The sequence below is a fragment of the Mobula hypostoma genome, chromosome X1 (assembly GCF_963921235.1).
Source record: "Mobula hypostoma chromosome X1, sMobHyp1.1, whole genome shotgun sequence".
Taxonomy (NCBI): domain Eukaryota; kingdom Metazoa; phylum Chordata; class Chondrichthyes; order Myliobatiformes; family Myliobatidae; genus Mobula; species Mobula hypostoma.
The window spans coordinates 9089994-9112872 of record NC_086128.1 but is presented as its reverse complement, the minus strand read 5'-3'; the positions used below and the strand labels follow the sequence as shown (position 1 = coordinate 9112872).

At 43.1% G+C, this 22879-nt stretch overlaps 1 protein-coding gene across 2 annotated transcripts in view; it reads right to left on the bottom strand.

Annotated features, from left to right (window-relative positions):
• Positions 1 to 22879, bottom strand: part of ace (angiotensin I converting enzyme (peptidyl-dipeptidase A) 1) — a 155248-nt gene that overhangs the window by 10369 nt on the left and 122000 nt on the right. The window contains exon 25 of one of the 2 annotated variants that reach the window (XM_063037759.1): positions 17450 to 19206. The exons of the other annotated variant lie outside the window; for it this stretch is intronic. Within the exon in view, the coding sequence (XP_062893829.1) occupies positions 19016 to 19206 (191 nt within the window). The 3' untranslated portion in view covers positions 17450 to 19015. Of the gene's footprint in view, positions 1 to 17449; positions 19207 to 22879 lie in introns of those variants that run through there. 2 annotated transcript variants of the gene reach the window in all.

The window sequence follows — 22879 nt, the reverse complement described above, 5'->3', positions numbered from 1 at the left end:
TGCATGGATGAACTACAACAATTGTTCATCCCAGTTTGGTAAAAGAATAAATCAAGGAAGGTAGTGCACCCGTGGCTGACAAGAAAAATTAGGGATAGTATCAATTCCAAAGAAGTAGCATACAAATTAGCCAGCGAAAGTGGCTCACCTGAGGATTGGGAGAAATTCAGAGTTCAGCAGAGGAGGACAAAGGGCTTAATTAGGAAGGGGAAAAAAGATTATGAGAGAAAACTGGCAGGGAACATAAAAACGGACTGTAAAAGCTTTTATAGATAAGTAAAAAGGAAAAGACTGGTAAAGACAAATGTAGGTCCCCTGCAGACAGAAACAGGTGAATTGATTATGGGGAGCAAGGACATGGCAGACCAATTGAATAGTTATTTTGGTTCTGTCTTCACTAAGGAGGACATAAATAATCTTCCAGAAATAGTAAGGGACAGAGGGTCCAGTGGGATGGAGGAACTGAGCGAAATACATGTTAGTAGGGAAGTGGTGTTAGGTAAATTGAAGGGATTGAAGGCAGATAAATCCCCAGGGCCAGCTGGTCTGCATCCTAGAGTGCTTAAAGAAGTAGCCCAAGAAATAGTGGATGCATTAGTGATAATTTTTCAAAACTCGTTAGATTCTGGACTAGTTCCTGAGGATTGGAGGGTGGCTAATGTAACCCCACTTTTTAAAAAAGGAGGGAGAGAGAAACCGGGGAATTATAGACCGGTTAGCCTAACGTCGGTGGTGGGGAAACTGCTGGAGTCAGTTATCAAGGATGTGATAACAGCACATTTGGAAAGTGGTGAAATGATCAGACAAAGTCAGCATGGATTTGTGAAAGGAAAATCATGTATGACGAATCTCATAGAATTTTTTGAGGATGTAACTAGTAGAGTGGATAGGGGAGAACCAGTGGATGTGGTATATTTGGATTTTCAAAAGGCTTTTGATAAGGTCCCACACAGGAGATTAGTGTGCAAACTTAAAGCAAACGGTATTGGGGGTAAGGTATTGGTGTGGGTGGAGAATTGGTTGGCAGACAGGAAGCAAAGAGTGGGAATAAACGGGACCGTTTCAGAATGGCAGGCGGTGACTAGTGGGGTGCCGCAAGGCTCAGTGCTGGGACCCCAGTTGTTTACAATATATATTAATGACTTGGATGAGGGAATTAAATGCAGCATCTCCAAGTTTGCGGATGACACGAAGCTGGGTGGCAGTGTTAGCAGTGAGGAGGATGCTAAGAGGATGCAGGGTGACTTGGATAGGTTGGGTGAGTGGGCAAATTCATGGCAGATGCAATTTAATGTGGATAAATGTGAAGTTATCCACTTTGGTGGCAAAAATAGGAAAACAGATTATTATCTGAATGGTGGCCGATTAGGAAAAGGGGAGGTGCAACGAGACCTGGGTGTCATTATACACCAGTCATTGAAAGTGGGCATGCAGGTACAGCAGGCGGTGAAAAAGGCGAATGGTATGCTGGCATTTATAACGAGAGGATTCGAGTACAGGAGCAGGGACGTACTACTGCAGTTGTACAAGGCCTTGGTGAGACCACACCTGGAGTATTGTGTGCAGTTTTGGTCCCCTAATCTGAGGAAAGACATCTTTGCCATAGTGAGAGTACAAAGAAGGTTCCCCAGATTGATTCCTGGGATGGCGGGACTTTCATATGAAGAAAGACTGGATGAATTGGGCTTGTACTCGTTGGAATTTAGAAGATTGAGCGGGGATCTGATTGAAACGTATAAGATCCTAAAGGGATTGGACAGGCTAGATGCAGGAAGATTGTTCCTGATGTTGGGGAAGTCCAGAACGAGGGGTCACAGTTTGAGGATAGAGAGGAAGCCTTTTAGGACCGAGATTAGGAAAAACTTCTTCACACAGAGAGTGGTGAATCTGTGGAATTCTCTGCCACAGGAAACTGTTGAGGCCAGTTCATTGGCTATATTTAAGAGGGAGTTAGATATGGCCCTTGTGGCTACGGGGGTCAGGGGGTATGGAGGGAAGGCTGGGGCGGGGTTCTGAGTTGGATGATCAGCCATGATCATAATAAATGGCGGTGCAGGCTTGAAGGGCTGAATGGCCTACTCCTGCACCTATTTTCTATGTTTCTATGTTTCTATGTTTAATTCACCTCAGCTTCAGACAGATCAAGATTGTTTTCTTGTTACTTATATCATTAAGAGACCTGGGTGACTGGGTGTAAATTGGAGGGTGGATTCCCTTCACTCCGTAACAGGCTGGCTACATGTGCACAAGGCATTTGGCCCCATCAAGGTAGGACAGACTTTGGCACCTTTTTCCAGAAGCTAGAGAGTCTTGGGTTTCAAAATTGCGGATATGTTTTGACAGGATTGGTATAGAGGTAGGAGATACAGTACTTCCACGGGTCCAAAAGTGCAGGTATTACCAACAACTGACAGGGAGATTAAGAGGAAATGTGGAGGGATTGTGGAATTCTCTGAGGGAGGGAATGGTGGAGGTGAGAAACACTAATGGGTGCTCACTGGTCATCAATTATCGGGGAGCCCAGACCAGCTCAATGACACCCACATTCAATGACCCTTACACACGCGCACTGAAACATGTGTGATTCTTGAAGCAGATCCAGCATGATCAGCCCCTGAAGACAACAAGTTCTTGATAAAAGACTTGTGACATTCACAGATATTCCATAATTATTAAAAATAAACATTTAAGAGAAGAAAATTCAAAATACTTAAAAACAGTTAAAACACAAGAAAGTACAAAATAATGAAAAATGTTGAAATTAAGAATACATTTAAATTAATTTAGTTCATTTCAAATAATCTAAACAGCCTGAACCTTATCCCTCTCCTTCAGAGGGAAGTCTGTCCATTGGAAGCTATGAGTCCCTCAGCCCAGGGATCAGACCTGCTCTAAGTTGAGCAGAAGGGTTTTGCAATTCTTGCTCCACCAATAGTCTCCATGACAACTGCAACCTCATGTAAGTGGTCAGAGTGACTGTGGTGGGGAGGCTCAGTCCTTGCATGTTTTTCTAAATGGCTATCCAGAAGACTTTTAGCTGGCTCTTTCCTGATCAAGAAAGAGCACCAGTGCCTCTGCTTCCTCAGAAAGCTAAAAAATTCGACATGACCTTGATGACCTCATGAATTTTTACAGTTGCATCATAGAAAGCATCCTGTTCAGATGCACCAGAGCTTGGTATGGTAACTGTTTTACCAAAGAGCAGAAGAAATTGCAGAGAGTTGTAGACACAGATCAGTCTGACACACAGACCAGCCTCTCCCCTCCCCTATTAATTCTGCCTATACATTGCACTGCCTCGGAAAAGCAGTCAACATAACTAAGGAAACTTCCCACCCCAGTCATTCTCTCTCCTCCCATTTCCCATTGGACAGAAGATACAAAAGCTTGAAAGCACCTACCATTAAACTCAAGGACAGCTTCTATCCCACTGTCATCAGACTCTTGAGCTGACATTTCCTATGCTAAAGATGAATTCTTGATCTCCCAATCTACTTTGTTGTGGCCCTTGCACTTTATTTGTCTACCTGCACTGCACTTTCTCTGCAACTGTAACACTCTGTTCTGCATGGTTCCCTAAGGTTGTTATAGCTGGGGGGGGTGGCAGTGGGAACAATCTCCCCCTACCTATTAAATACTCCCAATGGCATGCATTGCAAATAGCCCCTGACAACCAGGTCCATCTTCTGGCCTTCACGTGCGGCTTAGCTACTAACCCGGTGAAACCATTTCTACTGACGGGAAGGGGCAAAGGTGGGTCACTAGCACCTTAAAACCTGTCGGTTTTGACAGATGAGGTTCGTCAGCCGTGGTTAGCAAATCATCTAGGAGAAGGAAAACTCTGATCTCAAACCTCCGCTACCTTGCGGCTATACCCACTCATGGGGAAGGCTTCGGGAGCAAACCCCAAGTGAAAATTCCGGAGCTGGCATCCGTCAGGCAGTCCGACATTGAGTTCAATGCTGACTGGCAACTCCTGTGATGCTGCTGGTGCCAAACTGTATCGGTCTCTGCCATTCCTTTGGATTCATCAGTTCCATGGAGAGGGGGAGCTTGTTACATGGGCAACAGCTTGCTCTCCATATTGTACTGCCCTCTCTTGCGTACTGGCCTGTATATCACGTAGACAGCTGTTATGCAACATCCGTGGTCGACCCTGACTAATGGAGGGCCTCACATTCTGCCTTCTGCTTCTTTTTATTACCTCAATATTTTTGCACAGCATGATCTCTTTTGATGTTATGCAAACAAAAGTTTTTCACTGTATCTCAGTACATGTGACAATCATAAACCAACATGGGTACCAAACGCTGTGCACTGCAGTAGAGGTTGGAATGACACAAAGGGGAAGGCAGTGAATGGATGTGCAGGTTATGTCGTCTGGCTGGTCTGCCTGGTTCCACTGAAATCTTTGGGAATCAGCACCACAGAAACCCCTCTGATCGCTGCCACGAGTGGAAAACAAAGAGAATGATGGGAGTGGAAAATAGAATATGTCACATCACCATATCCAAACAAAAGTCCAGATTACAAATGTATATAGAGGTTAACTGACTGACTGTGATTTTCATTTCAATTGAATACATTTCCTGCAGCTCTTTGGCTTGGAGAGGAGGCACCACAGCCGATCCATTAGTTGGGAACCTCCTGGATATGCTGCAGCTTCCAGTGAAATTATAGCAGATCCAGGGAACCCCTAAGGTCATAAAATCAGAGTGAACTCGTGTTGAAGGAGTTCCTTCAAAACTGGGTCTGTGCCAGCCGAAATAGAACTGGTTATCCTCCAGCAATGGATCTATACCCTGTGAATAGCTTGAGTATACACCCCTCCACTTTAAATGTGATGAGAATCTCTGCCTCGACCATCTGTGGAATTCTCTGCCACAGCAAACTGTTGAGGCCAGTTCATTAGCTATGTTTAAAAGGAAGTTAGATATGGCCCTTGTGGCTACAGGGGTCAGGGGGTATGGAGGGAAGGCTGGGTTCTGAGTTGGATGATCAGCCATGATCATAATAAATGGCGGTGCAGGCTCGAAGGGCCGAATGGCCTACTCCTGCACCTATTTTCTATGTTTCTATGTTTCTATGTTTCTATCCTCTCAAGCAATGAATTTCAGGCCTCATCACCCTTGAATCCATCACCCTACTAATTACTTAAAATCTATATTCCCGACTTTATGATTGGAAGTAGGCTCTTCCTTTTAAATGTAGGATCCTCATAATTTTACACACTTCATTCATTGTCACATATGCTGTGTTGTATGATATGGGTGGTCATGGTCTTGACCATGATTGTTCTTGGCTAATTTTTCTACAGAAGTGGTTTGCCATTGCCTTCTTCTTGGCAGTGTGTTTACAAGACTGGTGGCCCCAGCCATTATCAATGCTCTTCAGAGATTGTCTGTCTGGTGTCAGTGGTAACTTAACCAGGACTTGTGATATGGACCGGCTGCTCACACGACCATCCACCACCTGCTCCCATGGCTTCACATGATCCTGATCAGGGGGCTAAGCAGGTGCTACACCTTCCCCAAGGGTGACCTGCAGGCTAGCGGAGGGAAGGAGCACCTTACACCTCCTTTAGTAGAGACATATTTCCACCCTGCCACCCTAATTTTACACACCTCAATTAAATCTCCCCTTAGGCTCCTCTGTCTGAAAGAAAACAACTCCTGCTTGTCCAAACTTTTCTCATGGCTACAGTTCTAGTGGCATCCTGGTAAATCTCCTATGCATCCTCTCCAGTGCAATCACGTCTTCCCTGTAATGTGGTGACCAGAATGGTATATAGATCTCAAATTGCATTCTTTCTAATTGACTTAGTTCTAGCACAACTCATCCTGTTTCTTGCTATTAACTTGCCAGCTTTTCTGGTTTATTGAGTACAATGTCATTAGAACAGTTCTGAACAGAACACTATATTCTTTGGTGGAATGAAAGATCTGAGACAGATCTTCTTGGACAAGCTGGGTGGTGAAGATTTATGACTAACTGCCTAACTCAGCACTCAAACATCACAGTGGATCATACAGACTGCACTTTAAAAGAAGGGAACAGGATGGATTTTGTTAGCTCCCTTCACATATTTAGGAAGTGCAAGTACTTTTTAGCCAATAAATTTCACATAGATGATCATAGCTGAAGTAGGAAATGCTTAACGCCAAAACCATGGCAATAGTCTCCTGCCCCAATTAAGCAGCACAGTGTCCCAAATAAATGAAGGAAATCCGGCTATTTTTTCGATTAGATTTTGCTTTTTAAGAGTTGTCTCAAATAGATAGCTGCCCTGATTAATTGATGGCCCAGTTAGCTGGAATCCACTGGACTTAAAACTGTGTGGACAGTCCTGAACATTCTGCACAGGGCTGCATATTCTTTAATGGAATGAAGAGCCTGGGAGAGCACTGCCAGGACAAGATGGGTGGTGAAGATTTGCGACTCATTGTGCATCTCAGTCCTCAAACATCGCGGTGGATCATAAAGTCTGTCCTTGAAAAGGGAAAGGGGTGAATTTTGATTTCGCATTTCACAAACTTATGGTGTGCAAGCACTTTGTAGACAACTTCACATGGATTATTGTATGTTTTCGAAAATAAAATGAAGTGAGGCATTTTATGTTTAATGAAACCCATAACACATCTTATTGAGCACCAAAAGCGTGCTAAAACTTTCTACGTGATAACATCAACACGCCAGACCGGTCTCTTAAAGTGAATCCCCAACTCAATGGCGGTGGTTGTGAATTATGTACGTTTCTCCCAATTACAGTAGCCTACATCATCATTGCGGTACAGTGAAATGCTTACCATTGAAACCACAGATTTAAAAAAAAATTCAATTGATTGCATTCCGGCATCACTGTTAATGGCACATTTCTTTAGGATCTCTAATTGCTTTGAGTTGGTAGACTGGGCCATGTTCTAAGAGTCATTACAGGATGAATGAGTGTGCCATGGTTGTCACAGACTTTATAAAGACACATAAAATTTATAAAGATGGACTTTATAAATATCCTCCCAATGAGCACACTTACATGGAGCGCTACCACAAGAAAGCAGTATTCATCATAAGACCGTAAGACCATAAGTTATAGGAGCAGAATAGGCCATTCGGCCCATCGAGTCTGCTCCGCCATTCAATCATGGGCTGATCCAACTCTTCCAGTCATCCCCACTCCCCTGCCTTCTCCCCATACCCTTTGATACCCTGGCTAATCAAGAACCTATCTATCTCTGTCTTAAATGCACCCAATGACTTGGCCTCCACAGCCGCTCGTGGCAACAACTTCCACAGATTTACCACCCTCTGACTAAAGTAATTTCTCCACATCTCTGTTCTAAATGGACGTCCTTCAATCCTGAAGTTGTGCCCTCTTGTCCTGGACTCCCCTACCATGGGAAATAACTTTGCCATATCTAATCTGTTCAGGCCTTTTAACATTCAGAATGCTTCTATGAGATCCCCCCTCATTTTCCTGAACTCCAGGGAATACAGCCCAAGAGCTGCCAGACGTTCTTCATACGGTAACCCTTTCATTCCTGGAATCATTCTTGTGAATCTTCTCTAAACCCTCTCCAATGTCAGTATATCCTTTCTAAAATAAGGAGCCCAGAACTGCACACAATACTCCAAGTGTGGTCTCACGAGTGCCTTATAGAGCCTCAACATCACATCCCTGCTCTTATATTCTATACCTCTAGAAATGAATGCCAACATTGCATTTGCCTTCTTCACCACCGACTCAACCTGGAGGTTAACCTTTAGGGTATCCTGCACAAGGACTCCCAAGGCCCTTTGCATCTTTGCATTTTGAATTCTCTCCCCATCTAAATAATAGTCTGCCTGTTTATTTCTTCCACCAAAGTGCATGACCATACACTTTCCAACATTGTATTTCACTTGCCACTTCTTTGCCCATCCCCCTAAACTATCTAAGTCTCTCTGAGGCCCTCTGTTTCCTCAACACTACCCACTCCTCCACCTATTTTAGTATCATCATCAAATTTAGCCACAAATCCATTAATACCATAGTCCAGATCATTGACATGCATCGTAAAAAGCAGTGGTCTCTACACCGACCCCTGTGGAACTCCACTGGTAACCGGCAGCCAGCCAGAATAGGATCCCTTTATTCCCACTCTCTGCTTTCTGCCGATCAGCCAATGCCCCACCCATGCTAGTAATTCCCCTGTAATTCCATGGGCTCTTATCTCGCTAACCAGCCTCATATGTGGCACCTTGACGAAGGCCTTCCGAAAATCCGAGTACACCACATCAACTGCATCTCTTTTGTCTACCCTGCTTGTAATTTCCTCAAAGAATTGCAGTTGGTTATTCAGGCAGGATTTTCTTTTCAGGAAACCATGCTGGCTTTGGCCTATCTTGTCATGTGCCTCCAGGTACTCCGTAATCTCATCCCTAACAATTGATTCCAACAACTTCCCAACCACTGATGTCAGGCTAACAGGTCTATAGTTTCTTTTCTGCTGCCTCCCATCCTTCTTAAATAACGGAGTAACATTTGCAATTTTCCAGTCATCCGGTACAATGCCAGAATCTATCAATTTTTGAAAGATCATTGTTAATGCCTCCGTAATCTCTCCAGCTACTTCCTTCAGAACCCGAGGGTGCATTCCATCAGGTCCAGGAGATTTATTCACCCTCAGACCATTAAGCTTCCTGAGCACCTTCTCAGTTGTAATTTTCACTGCACATACTTCACTTCCCTGACACTCTTGAATGTCCGGTGTACTGCAGATACCTTCCACTGTGAAGACTGATGCAAAATATGCATTCAGTTCCTCTGCCATCTCTGCATCTCTCATTACAATAATTTTGTATTGGTCCTATATCAAAGACACTGACCATCCAGACCATGCTCTCTTCTCACTGCTACCATCAGGCAGGAGATACAGAAACCTCAGGTCCCACACTACCAGGTTCAGGAACAGTTATTGCACTGTAACCATCAGACATCTGAACTGGTGTGGATTATGTCCCATCACATCTCTGAAGTGATTCTGTGACCTACAGATTCACTTTTGAGGACTTTACAACTCATGTTCACAATATTTTTTTTGATTTACACTATTTTGCACATTGGTTGTTTGCTAGCCATTGTTTAATTTTAAGTTCAATTTTAATTATCATTCAACCATCATCTATATAGCCAAATGAAACAGTGTTCCTCTGGGGTCAAGGTGCCAAACACACAACACACTGCACATAGTACTTAAGTAGCACAATAGCACATAATAGTTATAATTTCAGAAAAACATGCAGTCAAAAAGAGAAAAAAAATTATATAGCCCAATCCCTGTATGGCATGACTAGATTGTTGGTAAGTGGTCATGGTCCAGCTTGTTCTTCCACCAAGCGACCCCTGGAGAGCACACTGAGTGAACAATGGAGAGCCGCACTGATGGGAAGGGCTAGTCCTCAGCCCAGTACGTATCCCAGTGCGCCCCACAAAGGCTCTCCCATACCACCTTGACATCTCCTGCCCTGGTCAGTTGCAACAGGTGAGCCTGCAGCTTGGACCTAGCACTCACCCCAACCAAGAGAATTCAGCTCCCCCGGCGTTGGTCTCGCTAACAAACCAGTGAACCAGACTTGCAGTATTCTACACTAAGGTGTCCAGTAGGGTCTTGTGATCATAATAAAAGCATCCGAGATAATCACTTGCACCTTATCTTTGGACTGCACACCACCCGACGGTACACAACAAGTCCAAGTGATAACACAACAGCAGTATGCAATGTGTTGGCGTGTGGCCAAGTGGTTAAGGCGTCAGTCTAGTGCTCTGAAGGTTGCTAGTTCGAACCTCAGCTGAGGCAGCGTGTTGTGTCCTTGAGCAAGGCACTTAACCATATATTGCTCTGCGACGACACCGGTGCCAAGCTGTATGGGTCCTAATGCCCTTCCCTTAGACAACATCGGTGGCGTGGAGAGGGGAGACTTGCAGCATGGGCAACTGCCGGTCTTCCATACAACCTTGCCCAGGCTTGCGCCCTGGAAACCTTCCAAGGCGCAAATCCATGGTCTCACGAGACTAACGGATGTCTATGAGTATGCAGTAAGTCCAGTTCCATCGCTACTAAGCAACTCACTGATGGGATAGTCCCACAGTAATTGATGTTCTTAGTATTCAGCAGCAACTTATGATCATAAAAATGTACAAGATGAACAAATACACCCTTGATTGGACCCAGAGTGGCCGTTGTGCCTGAGCGTGCCACCATATTAATGACAATTATGTTGAGTTTTTCATAAATTCAATTGTAGTTCTTTACTTTCCTGTAAATATCTGCAAGAAAATGACCTCAAGGTATGTCTTATATGGTAATATATGCATACTTTAATAACAAATTTATTTTTAAATTTGAACTTTTGCCTTTGAGAAGGTAGTGAGGGGCTGCCTCCTTAAACTGTTGCTATTATGCTAATAAGACCACAAGACCATAAGACATGGGAGCAGAATTAGGCCATTCAGCCCATCGAGACTGCTCCACCATGCCATCATGGCTGGTCCTGGATCCCACTCAACCCCATACACCTGCCTTCTCGCCATATCCTTTGATGCCCTGACTGATCAGGAACCTATTAACTTCTGCCTTCAGTATACCCACGGACTTGGCCTCCACTGCAGTCTGTGGCAGAGCATTCCACAGATTCACTACTCTCTGGCTAAAAATATTCCTTCTTACTTCTGTTCTAAAAGGTCGCCCCTCAATTTTGAGACTGTGCCCAGTAGTTCTGGATAGTCCCACCATAGGAAATATCCTCTCTGCATCCACCCTATCTAGTCCTATCAACATTCAGTAGGTTTCACTGAGATCCCCCTGCATTCTTCTAAATTCCAGTGAATACAGGCCCAAAGCTGTCAAACCCACTTCATATGTTAACCCCTTCATTCCCAAGATCATCCTCGTGAACCCCCTCTGGACTCTCTCCAATGACAACACACTTTCTGAAATATGGGGCCCAAAACGTTGACAGTACTCCAAATGAAGCTTGACTAGTGCCTTATTAAGTTATCTGGCCTATAATTCCCTTTCTTTTGCCTTCCTCCCTTCTTAAAGAGTGGAGTGACATTTGAAATCTTCCAGTCCTCCAGGACCATGCTTGAATCAAATGATTCTTGAAAGATCATGGCCAATGCATCTTCAGTAACCTCTATCAGGACTCTGGGATGTAATCCATCTGGTCCAGGTGACTTATCCACCTTAAGACCTTTGTGTTTGCCTAGCACTTTTTCCTTTGTGATGGCACTGACACTCACGGATCTCTGGCACTCGGCTAGTGTCTTCCACAGTGAAGACAGATGCAAAGTACCCATTAAGTTCATCTGCCATTTCTTTGTTCTCTATTACTACCTCACCAGCATCATTTTCCCGTGGTCCAATATCAACTCTCACCTCCTTTTTACTATTTATATAACTGAAAAAACTTTTCATATCCTGTTTTATGTTAGTGACTAGTTTGCCTTCATATTTCATTTTTTCTCTTCTTATAGCTTTTTTAGTTGCCTTTTGTTGGATTTTAAAAGCTTTCCAATCATCCAACTTCCCACTCACTTTTGATGCAATATATGCCCTTTCCTTGGCTCTTATGCAGTCTTTAACTTCCTTTGTCAGCCATGGTTGCCGAACCCCACCATTTGAGAACTTCTTCTTCTGTGGGCCATGTCTATTCTGCACCTTGTGGGCTATTCCAGAAACTTCAGCCATCTCCACTCTGTCTTCATTGCTGCCAGTATCTTTCCAATCCATCTGGGCAAGCTCCTCTCTCATGCCTCTCTGATTCCCTTTATTCCAACAACAACTGATCCTCTTGACCATGTCTGCATGCTTTTATGCATTGAGTTGCTGCCACATGATTGGCTCATTAGATATTTGCATTAACCTGCAGATGTGCAGGTGTACCTAATAAAGTGGACACTGAGTTCATTTCCTGATTAGGACAGTGCTTGATTTGAAGAGAATCATTCTGGTGGTGGTTTTCCCACATTTCTGCTACTTTTGTCCTTCTTGATGGTAGAAGTTGGAGTTTGAGAGGTGTTGTCGGAAGGCAGAGCAGTCCATTTTAATGATGGCACAATCTGTATCCACATTGGCTTCTTTAGATCTGTGTAATGTGGCAGAATCAATTCATGATCTGGTAATGAAGAATGCTTTGGGGTGATGACAACCTGGTAGAATTTTATATTCATCAGAAAACTATGAATCTTAGGTTTTAAATTAGAATGCTAAACTGAAGTAAAGACAATTAAGAATGTGTAGGGTAAAGTGGAATGGAGAAATATGGTCTGGGGTCTGAGTAAGCAGCCCCTGTAGATCAAAACAACTCACTTCCAGTCCAGTTATGTGATTTTTGAGGTGACTGTGAGACTGGAGACTCTACCACAGAAAAGTTGGGTATGCGGGTTATTTGGGAGGTGGTGTGCTACTTTCACCATTTGCACTGGGTTTCTGTGTGCTCCTGATGTTATGTGCTTGAGCTTCCCAGTGCTGTCTCAAACACTCATTTTCCTTTTCAACTGGTCCTGGCCCAGAGACCCCAAGTGTCCGTGGGCATGCTATGCATTTTCCGAACTCCTTTGAATCTTTTCCTATGTTTGTTTGGTATTCTGTTTCTGCAACAAAGCTTGAAATAGGGGGTCTGTCTTGAACATGAGTAGGATGTAAAAGTGGCATGAAAATGAAATTCAAAATGATGAAGCTCTAAGTGCTCTCCAAAGGGATTTCTGCCCTGTTCCCCTTGCCTTGTTCACCTTCCGTGATGTCTCTTTCTCTTCTTATCTTCCAGCACCTGCATCCACTATCACATCTCTTCCTTAGCATGCATCTCCAGCACATTGACTAGATAACCTTGTTTACAAAATTTATCCCCTTGGCCGCCTTGGTTTTACTTATCAGAGGCACCCCCATCTACCAGTCTTGCTGTAGCTTTACAAGCTCTTATGTCTCCTTTTCAGTTCCGTCCAAAGATCTACAACGTGAACCATTGACTCTCTTCCTTTGACAAGATCTATAGATCTGTTGGTTTGATCATGATTGGTACTGAGGTTGGACCTATAGACATTTTCATGGTCTATTGCTTAGAAGATGAGATAATGTATCTGATTCTAGTGCTTGGTTCAGGGGTGTTGGAATGAGATCTTGTGCTTGTTTCTTAATTCATTTCAGTCATCGGGACTGAAGAATTTGGATTGAAGGAATGAAGTTCTATTTCATGGTGTCAGATATTTTGGGATACACTGGGGTGCAGTTTCCCAGGTTCACCCCTGACCTCAGGTGCTGTTTGGATTCACGTAAGTGGGTGTCTGATAGTCACCACAGACTCGATGAGCTAAAGGTCCTATTTCTATGCTGTGTGACTTTACGACTATTCCACGTGTAGACTGAGAGGCGATGGGTATAGTTGTCAGACAAGAAAAACACACTGATGATGCTGACTGGAGTTTTAAACCTCTAAAATGTGTTTTCTCTGAATACTGGTAAGAGAATAGCTCCTCCAGGAAATGCAATTAGAGCAAAGCCCAAAGCCCAAGATTGGCCCAACTCTACAACAGAGAATGCAGGGAAGTCAAGACAAGTTTAACAATTGGGAGATTCAATAATTAGGGTTAAGCAGGGGTAGAGAGGGGAACAGTGCCTTGTTGGCAGATTGTGGAGATTCATAGAGTCAGAGTAGGGGAACAGGCCTCTCCCCACCAGTAAGCTCCCATTTTATTTTCTCTGCATTCACCTCTAGGAGCTATGAAAGAAATGTTTGAAAAGAGCTTAAAGATGGTAATCTCCAGATTAGTACCAATAGACAGATGGATTGCGCCTTAACAAAACTGAGACAATTCTTCTTCTTCAGAGATTTGCTGGCATGCCAGTGGGGAGGTTGAAGCAACTTGGCAGGGAGATGAGAACTCAGGAATATGAAATGAGCAGTCACATTGGAATGTATACTAGACCCCAAAAATAATCAACAGAATTAAGCACAAAATTAACAGTAAAGATTTGTAAGGAATTTCAAATAAGCTGACACATGAATAATATAAAACACTAAATACTGAGGATGAAGATTTCTTCAAATCCATTCATTAGAATCCTTTTAAATTACTTTTCCAGGGTCAAGATATTATACCTAGTTTGAGCTAATAACCCCAGGCAATGAAGAAATATCATCAGAGGATATTTCCACAAACAGTGATCCTAATTTGGGTTGATCTAGTACAATAGGAAAGGTCAAAGAAAAATCAGGAGTCGATAAATGTGGGTAAAATTGGTTTCTCAGTGTGAGATCAGTGGGGTACATTGAAGGACAAGATAAGGAAGGTTCAGACCGGACATGTCCCACATAATAAAGAAAAGCACTCCCAAATTTGTATCCATTGGATGTTGAAGAGCATATAAATGAGGATAACACAAAAAGGAAGCTCATTTCATCAAACTCAATACTGCAGAAAGCCTGTTGAAGTACAGAAACATGAAGGAAGTTAAGAAAACCAAGAACCCGATGAAAGGTCCCGGCCCATAATATTGACGGTTTAGTCCCTTCCATAGATTCTGCCTGACATGCAGAGATCCTCCAGCATTTTGGGTGTGTTGCTTAAGGTTTCTAGCATCTGCAGATTCTCTTGTGTCCATGAAAGATACTGGAGGATAGAGTCAAGGAAACTCTAGGTTGTTTTAATATTATATGAAAGGCAAGAGACCAGTGAAGGAGTGAGTCAGAGTCTAGAAGTGACTATGTGTGCTTACTATCCTTAATAAATGTCTTTATATTCACCTTCTTATTCTGGCATCTTCTCCCTTCTTTTCCAGTCCAGAAGAAGGGTCTCGGCCTGAAACGTCGACTGTTCATTCATCTTCATATATGCTGCCTGACTTGCTGAATTCCTCCAGCATTTTGTGTGTGTAACTCTGGATAAAATGTAATTTGCAGTGTTTAGAGAGGAGACAGTTGAGACTCTGGCTATTATTCCTGAACAGCGTGACTATTCAAAGTACTTGATGGACTGATTTCCCAGGAGATAAGTTTTTTTTTCATTCCACAAGGGTACGAAGCTCACTGTATTGTGGCAGAAACACTCATCATATTTAAGAATAATATTGGATGAACTGTTCTTCTGCATCCAGACCTGGATAGTAGGAGTAGACTGAAAAGCTCATCCTCTGTGAGAGTGGTCACTTTACATGATATATACTTTTGTGAATCTGCAAAGACCTTCAGCTCAATTTTCCAATCAGCTGGCAAAGTTTGTGCTTGCTCTTGTACACCCCGCTGGCTTTAATTTAAGAGAAAAGAAACACAAACCTGGAAACGGATTTCACTTGGAAGAGACTGTAATGAAATGGTGCCCGCATTGGGCCTGTAATCCTCTATATCTTTCCTTTCTAAGGACCTGTCCAAATGCTGTTCAGATATTGCAATTATATCTCTGGCTCTTTCCCCTCCTGCACCTTGAGTGGTTCCTATCAGAGAAGTGACTTTTTGCCACGCTTCTGCTGCCTCCAGCCTTGATGATTCTAGGGCCTCCTGGGTGTCCCACCTTCTGCACTTGGCTGGTGTCCAAGCCCACTCTGGGCCCAGCAGTCACCTCTGTGTCCAGTGACTGAAACCTGGTCCAGGATAAGCAGTAGGTGTATTTTCAAGTTCTTGTACTTGTTTTCCAATCCATGGCCCGCCTTCCATGTCTCCAGAATTCGCTTCGGGTACACAACTCTCTGATCTATCTGCCTACCCCTAATTCTGGCATTTTTAAAAGCATATTCAAACACCATCAGTCCAACATTCACTTTTTATTTCAGTTTTCCAGCAATAGCTGTATTCTACATCTCAGTTCCAACATTGTTCCTCTCTGCTGATCACATTCACCTCCCTCAGTTACATTCTTGCAGCCAGGTCAGTTGTGCTTAACATTTGTCACCCTCTCTGAGAAGGCTTCAACAGCACATGTGTGTCACCTGGACAACCTTGATCTTCTGGGTAATTACATCTTCCTTGTTCTCTGAACATTGATGTACTGTTGAAAGTGTTTTTGATTGGTTGCATCATGATTTGGTATGGCAGTTCAATTGTGCAGGAATGTAAGAAGTTCCAGAGAGTACTGAACTCAGCCCAATACATCACGGGCACATCCCTCCCCAGCATTAGTGGCAGGCATCTATATGAGACTCCTCTTAAAAAAGCTAAATCCACCATCATCAAACCCCCACCGTCTGGGTCAACTGCTTGAAGCTACCATTGGGCAGGAGGTATAGAAGCCTGAGGTCCTACACCACCACGTTCAAGAGTTTGTTCATTTCCCTTGTGACTGCGTGGGTTTCCTCCGGGTGCTCCAGTTTCCTCCCACAGTCCGAAGACGCACCGGTTACAGTCAGTAAGTTGTGGACATGCAATGCTGGCGCCAGTAGTATGGTGATGCTTATGCGCTGCCTCTAACACATCCTCAGACTGTGTTGGTCATTGCCATAAACAACATATTTCACTGTACATTTCCATGATCCAATGTATCTGTGACAACTAAAGCTAATTTTAATTTCTTTTTTTAAAGAGCAGCTACTTCCCTTCAAGCATTTGGTTCTTTAACCAACTGGCACAACCCTAAACTTTATCTCAGTGCATTTTGACCATTTTGCACAATAAAATTAACTTTTGTTTCCCTTGTTCTAAATGTGTTCTTTCCTGTAAAAATTGTGTGCTGTATCTGTTTAAGTTTTTCTCGTGTATGCTGTTTATGTGATGCTATTTGCCTGTTTTGCATGTACAGTATTTGTGGATAAGACAAAGTGAACAATTTGACTTTGACTGACTAAAACTACACTTGTTTTCTCATTCTTCTAGTTCAGATTGAAAGGCCTGTATCTGTAACATTAATTCTGTTTCTCTCTCTCTGCCTGATAGGTTGAGTATCTTCAGCATTTTCAGTTTAAAAAATTTTAGATATAGCTAAAATCACAGAAACCAGCCTCTCTCCATGGAGTCTGTCTATTCCTCTCACTGCCCCAGTTTAGCAGCCAGCGAAGACCCGACCCACCGTAGACATTCTCTCTTACCCTCTCTCTCATCAGGCTGAAGATTAAAAAACCTGAAAGCACGTATCACCAGGCTCACGATTGTTATCAGATTTTTGCTCAGGCCTCTTGTACAATAAGACGGACTCTTGGGCTCACAATCCATTTTGTTATGATCTTGCACCGTTTAACTGTACGGAACCTTCTCTGTAGCTTTTACACTTCATGCATTGTTATTGTTTTACCTTGATCTAGCTCAATGTACTGTGTAATGATTTAATTTGTATAAAAAAGTATGCAAGACAAGCTTTTCACCATATCTTGGTGCATATGACAGTAATAAATCAAATCCAATACCGATACAGTGTGATGGAAAGGCAAAGGATTCCATAGGTTGTGATAATGACACTACAGTGAATAAGGTAAAAAGAACAGAATACAGTTCAAAACAGCTAAATATATTGTGCATGCTGTTAGTTACATCAGGTCCTTCACTCACTTAGTATATGAATTGCCACAGAACATGGATTGGAACTTGTACATAAATCATGTAAATCATGCAATGAATGCATGCAAATACGCGAAAGAAACAAGATTTTTCTAGAACACAGCAGGATATTTTTCAATAAGTGTCTCCAGATTTTTCTTGGGTGGGATCTTGATATATTTTTCTCACCATTTTTATTCTTTGAAGTTGTTGGGTTTGTTTCTTGACGAGCACTGGTTGAATTCTGGTAACTTTGTTGTCCTTCACACAAGGCTTGATGGCGAGCGTTGATGGACTACCCAGTCAGCTGGGCAACGTAGCCTAACCTGTCCATCTCATTGTTCCACATCCATTGGATATCTCTAAGTGGCAATCAGGAGTTCTGACTGACTGAGTTTCACCTCTCTGTCTAATTATAAACTTTCAACTCTCATCCTTGTTGAGCTCAATCAACTCCATACAAGCTGCCAAGCAAATCTTGGCAGCTGAACACTTACTGCAGCTCTTCAGCACACAGGACACATTGGCTGAGCCATTGCAAGGATGACATTAGCACTTCTTCAACAGTTCATCATTTTAGAAGAGAAATGGAGTTTAAAATATTTAGAGACAATCTTAATGTCTTATGGAGGTAAGATAGAAGCTGGCACAGTGCTGTTCATGTTACCCGCTTTAAAATAATCAACAGCAAATGAAGTAATTTTTTTGTTGAGGTGCAGTGAGTATGTCAGTGAACTTCAATAGCATCCCACTGCATTCACTTCCCACTCTAGGAATCCTCATTTAATGGCTTCTCCTTGCAATTGTTTGAAAAATCTTACATTCTTCTCAAAATTTGACAATCCAATTGCTTGGCAAACTCTCACCAGACCTGATGTGCTGTGGGACCACCTCTGCCTCGCAAAGCTTGAATGGGTTCAGGTCTCATGCTCGAGAGGACACTGCCTGCTCCTAACGTGCCAGGGAATTCAATAAAGAGTGGGGGCTCAGGGCTTTGAGTGGAAAATACAGCTTTCATTGCTGGAATATGTCAACCCTATTTTTGGTTAAATACCCAATCAGAAAACATTTCCATTACAGTTGGATTTGCCTGAACTTACACCATTGTAAGATGCAGTTACATTTCCATTGTGTCTGTGTACTGTTGCATTTTCTCTGCTGAAACTTACTCATTGGAGCTTTATACATGTGGCCTCGGTTTCACTGCAATTCAGCATGGTTGCATTTCCAACATACATAATGGAATCTCAACAATGTAACCAGAAATTGCTGGGATTTACATTCAAGAATTACAGTGAATTACAAACATAAGGGAACCATTTGCACGATTATTCCATATCCCTGTACTGATTACTTAATCACTGCTAGAGGATGTACAAGTGACTGATTAACCATTCTGAGACCAGATTAACAAATTGAACACTGATTATTTTTTGTTTTGTGTAGTGAAAAAGTTCTGCCCTGACAAGATTTCCTTTCGATCCATTTGGCAGTCAGACAATGATTTGTTAGGACTTCACTTTCTTTTAAACATTTTTATGGAAAGGCCTATGACAGCTATGGCCAGAACCAAGGCCAGTGTAAACAAGATCCACTGCCCTGCCTTTGCCTGGCTTGGGTCTAAACTCAATCCCAGGAAATACACAGAACTCCCTTCTGCAGTGGAAGCTGTTGCTGTTGGACTTGGAGGTACAGTGGAGCCAGCAACTGAAAAGAAAGGAGTGAAAGTTAATCCCTGTTGTGAGGAGGTAAATTTCGGAGACATGCAGCCTGCTCTGCTCCATACAAGTGATCAGGGCAAATCTCGCAGCCTTCCTGCATGGACCTTGGGTTGCTCAGCTCAAAATACTACAAAGCTTTCAAAACCCCAGCTAAACATCCCTGCTCCCCACACTCTATGTTGGCATGCTGTTCACAGAGAAGGTTTGGGATTTTCATTTATGCTTCTTGATTTCAATCCTGAATAGCCCATTTGTTTATTTTTTTTAATTTAGATATGCAGTGCAGAGTAGGCCCAGCAACCCCCAACAACCCTGATTTAACGCTAACCTAATCACGGGACAATTTACAATGACCATGGCATTACAGGAAAGATTCTAGCATGGATAAAGCTGTGGCTGATTGGCAGGTGGCAAAGAGTGGGAATAAAGGGAGCCTTTTCTGGATGGCTGCCAGAGATTAGTGGTATTCTGCAGGGGTCTGTGTTATTTTTACATTGTATGTCAATGATTTGGATGATGAAATTGATGGCTTTGTTGCAAAGTTTGCTGACAATATGAAGATAGGTGGAGGGGCAGGTAGTTCTCAGGAAATAGGGAGGTTACAGAAGGACTTGGACAGATTAGGAGAATCGGCAAAGAAGTGGAATACAGTGTCAGCACTATATAGTCTTTGGTCTGTGCTCTACAGTCTGTGGACTACGGTCTCTGGCCTAAGCTCTATGGTCTTTGGCTATATGGTCATGCACTTTGGTAGAAGAAATGAAAGGGTTGATTATTGTCTAATGGAGAGAAAATACAAAAATTTGAGGTGCAAAGGGATTTGAGAGTCCTTGTGCTAGAATATAAAAGCAGGGATGTAATGTTGAGGCTTTATAAAGCATTGGTGAGGCCTCACTTGGAGTATTGTGAGCAGTTTTGGGCCCCTTATCTTAGAAAGGATGTGCTGAATCTGGAGAGGGTTCAAAGGAAGTTAGCGAAAATGATTCCAGGATTAAACGGCTTGTCTTTTGAAGAGTGTTTGATGGCTCCGGGCCTGTATTCGCTGGAATTCAGTAGAATGAGGGGTGCCCTCATTGAAACCTATCGAATGGTGAAAGGCCTTGATAGAGTGGATGTGGAGAGGATACTTCCTATTGTGGGAGAGTCTAAGACCAGAGGACACAGCCTCACAATAGAGGGGTGTCCTTTTAGAACAGAGATGAGGAGGAATTTCTTTAGCCAGAGGGTGGTGAATCTGTGGAATTCATTGCCACAGGTGGCTGTGGAGGCCAGGTCTTTATGTATATTTAAGGCAGAGGTTGATAGGTTCTTGACTGGTCAGGGCAATGAAGGGATACGGGGAAGGCAGGAGACTGGAGGTGGGAGGGAAAATTTTATCAGCCGTGATGAAATGGCGGAGCAGACTCAATGGGCCAAATAGCCTAATTCTGCTCCTATATCTTATGGTCTTATGGACCAATTAACCTATTAACCTGTGAGAGGAAACTGGACGACTAAGAAAAACCCACAGGACATATGGAGTCTCCTGACAGAGGATGATGGAATTGAACTCCAAACTTCGGAATGCCTCAAGCATTGTGCTAACCCCTACGCTACCATGGTCGAGTCTAACTTTACACTCTATGATTTCTCTATGCCCTCTGTATCTGCGATACTGATTCATCATTTTAGCCCCATTGGTTAGTCCATTCCTTAATATTCCATTCTGAATGAGGTATTAGCCTGATTTATGCAATTCTCCAAATTCCAAAAATCCACACTCCACAATTCCAAAGTCAATTTAATTCTCCCAAGGTAATGGTCAGACTAAATGCTGTCATCAAACATGCCAGGGCCAGTGCCCGTGTTGTACAATTGGAACCAATCTCCCACCTGTTTTTATTGCAGCTGCTTTGAAATAAAGGGGAACAATCTATTAGGCTTTAATGCCTTTCTTGTACCTAGACAGTTATCCAGAGATGCCTTGAAGAGCCAGTCTATTGGCCCAGGACCTATTGCATTGAGTCAAAGTCAAAGTCTGTCCTGAGCCTTGCGGCTCTTACCCGGTTTCTGTGGCGTGAAGCGACTGAGAGTAAAAGACTCCCCCCGGATAGGACGGCAGTCTATTGCGAGGTTAACCCCCAGCATTTGCTGGTACCCATTTTCAGCTGGGTGGACTGGAGCGATGTGTGGTTAAGTGCCTTGCTCAAAGACACAACACACTGCCTTGGCCGAGACTCGAACCCACGACCTTCAGATCATGAGCCCAGTGCCCTAACCACTTGGCCATGCGCCACACATTACATTGAGTAGGCAGTAACCATTTCACAGAGACTCGGAGTAGTCTCTTTTTTTTCACCAACAGAGTGGCATGGAGAAGGTGATTGAGCCTTCCTGGAATCTATCTTATCACAGTAAAATTTTGGGATGGCTATGGATTAAACATTATGCAAAATTCATTGATATAGAAATAAAAAGCCATTATTCAATCAGTTAAGCAGATAAGGGTGAGCTGTGAATATATTGATCTTATATGCAGTTGGAGACAGACGTTGGCAGATAATCAAATGGCAATAAATGAATGTTACAGGTAGATGAACAATTTGTTTTTCAATAGATTAGAACACTTAGTTAAAGCCACAAACTACAGGACTAGCTGTGTACGTTTTATATACAAGGGCTCGTCGGGTTAAGTATGACATGGCTTATGAAAGTCTGACTTTATTTAAATATTCCCATGCATTTTTGAAGCTAATAATAATAAAAGTAATAAATGTTTCATAGAAAGCATTGGTGACTGGATGCAGTATATATTCCATTAGTTAAATTATGATGTGTATTGGTTGATGAAGGACATCCACCGTCTAGGCCTTCACCCCATGTTCGAATGTCATGCGAGTGGCAGGCATGAGGGCTGGTCTGGCAGTCTGCCCCGTGTTCCAACCTGGAGCTCATCTGGGGTTTGGGAGCCTGTCATTGGTTAGTCTGGGGGTTGATACCAAAGACTGGAACCCAAAGGCTGATCAGAAGTCCTGAGGTTGAAGCCTGGAAACTGGAGGCTGGAGGCTGTCCATGTGTGTGGGTTTGTGGGAGGGAGGAATAGGGCTGCTGTTGTTTTGTACTCTGTTTCCTTGTGTTCTGTATGGTTCTGCCGGACATGGTGGACACGCTATGTTGGTGCTGGAACGTGTGGTGACACTTGCGGGCTGTGCCCAGCATACCCTTAGATTTTGTTGTTTGTTAACACAAACGATGCATTTCACTGTGTGTTTTGATGTACACGTGATAAATAAATGAACTGAAACTGAATCTGAAGGTATTATGGCAGGTGTATGTAGAGTGATTCAGCATGAGTAGGTACAGTAATGATGATTTTGACTATACTTACCCAAATATATTTAGCTAGGGTGCCTAAGACTCTTGCACAGTACTGTATTTGTCAACGTGGAGTGGAAAGCGACTTTGAAAATTTGGCAGGAGCAAAGGACATTGGGAATGGTGAGGGTGGAGCACTGTGGGAGGGGTGTGGGACAGGTGGCAGAGGAGTGCCGGGGGCAGGTGCTGGTGCAGGTGCAGACACACCCAACCCTGAAACACCAGACAAGGTTGTTTGATTCCAAACAATTGGTTTATTGATAATGGGTCTCTCACTTCCCCTTTCCCAACCGTGATTCCTGTCT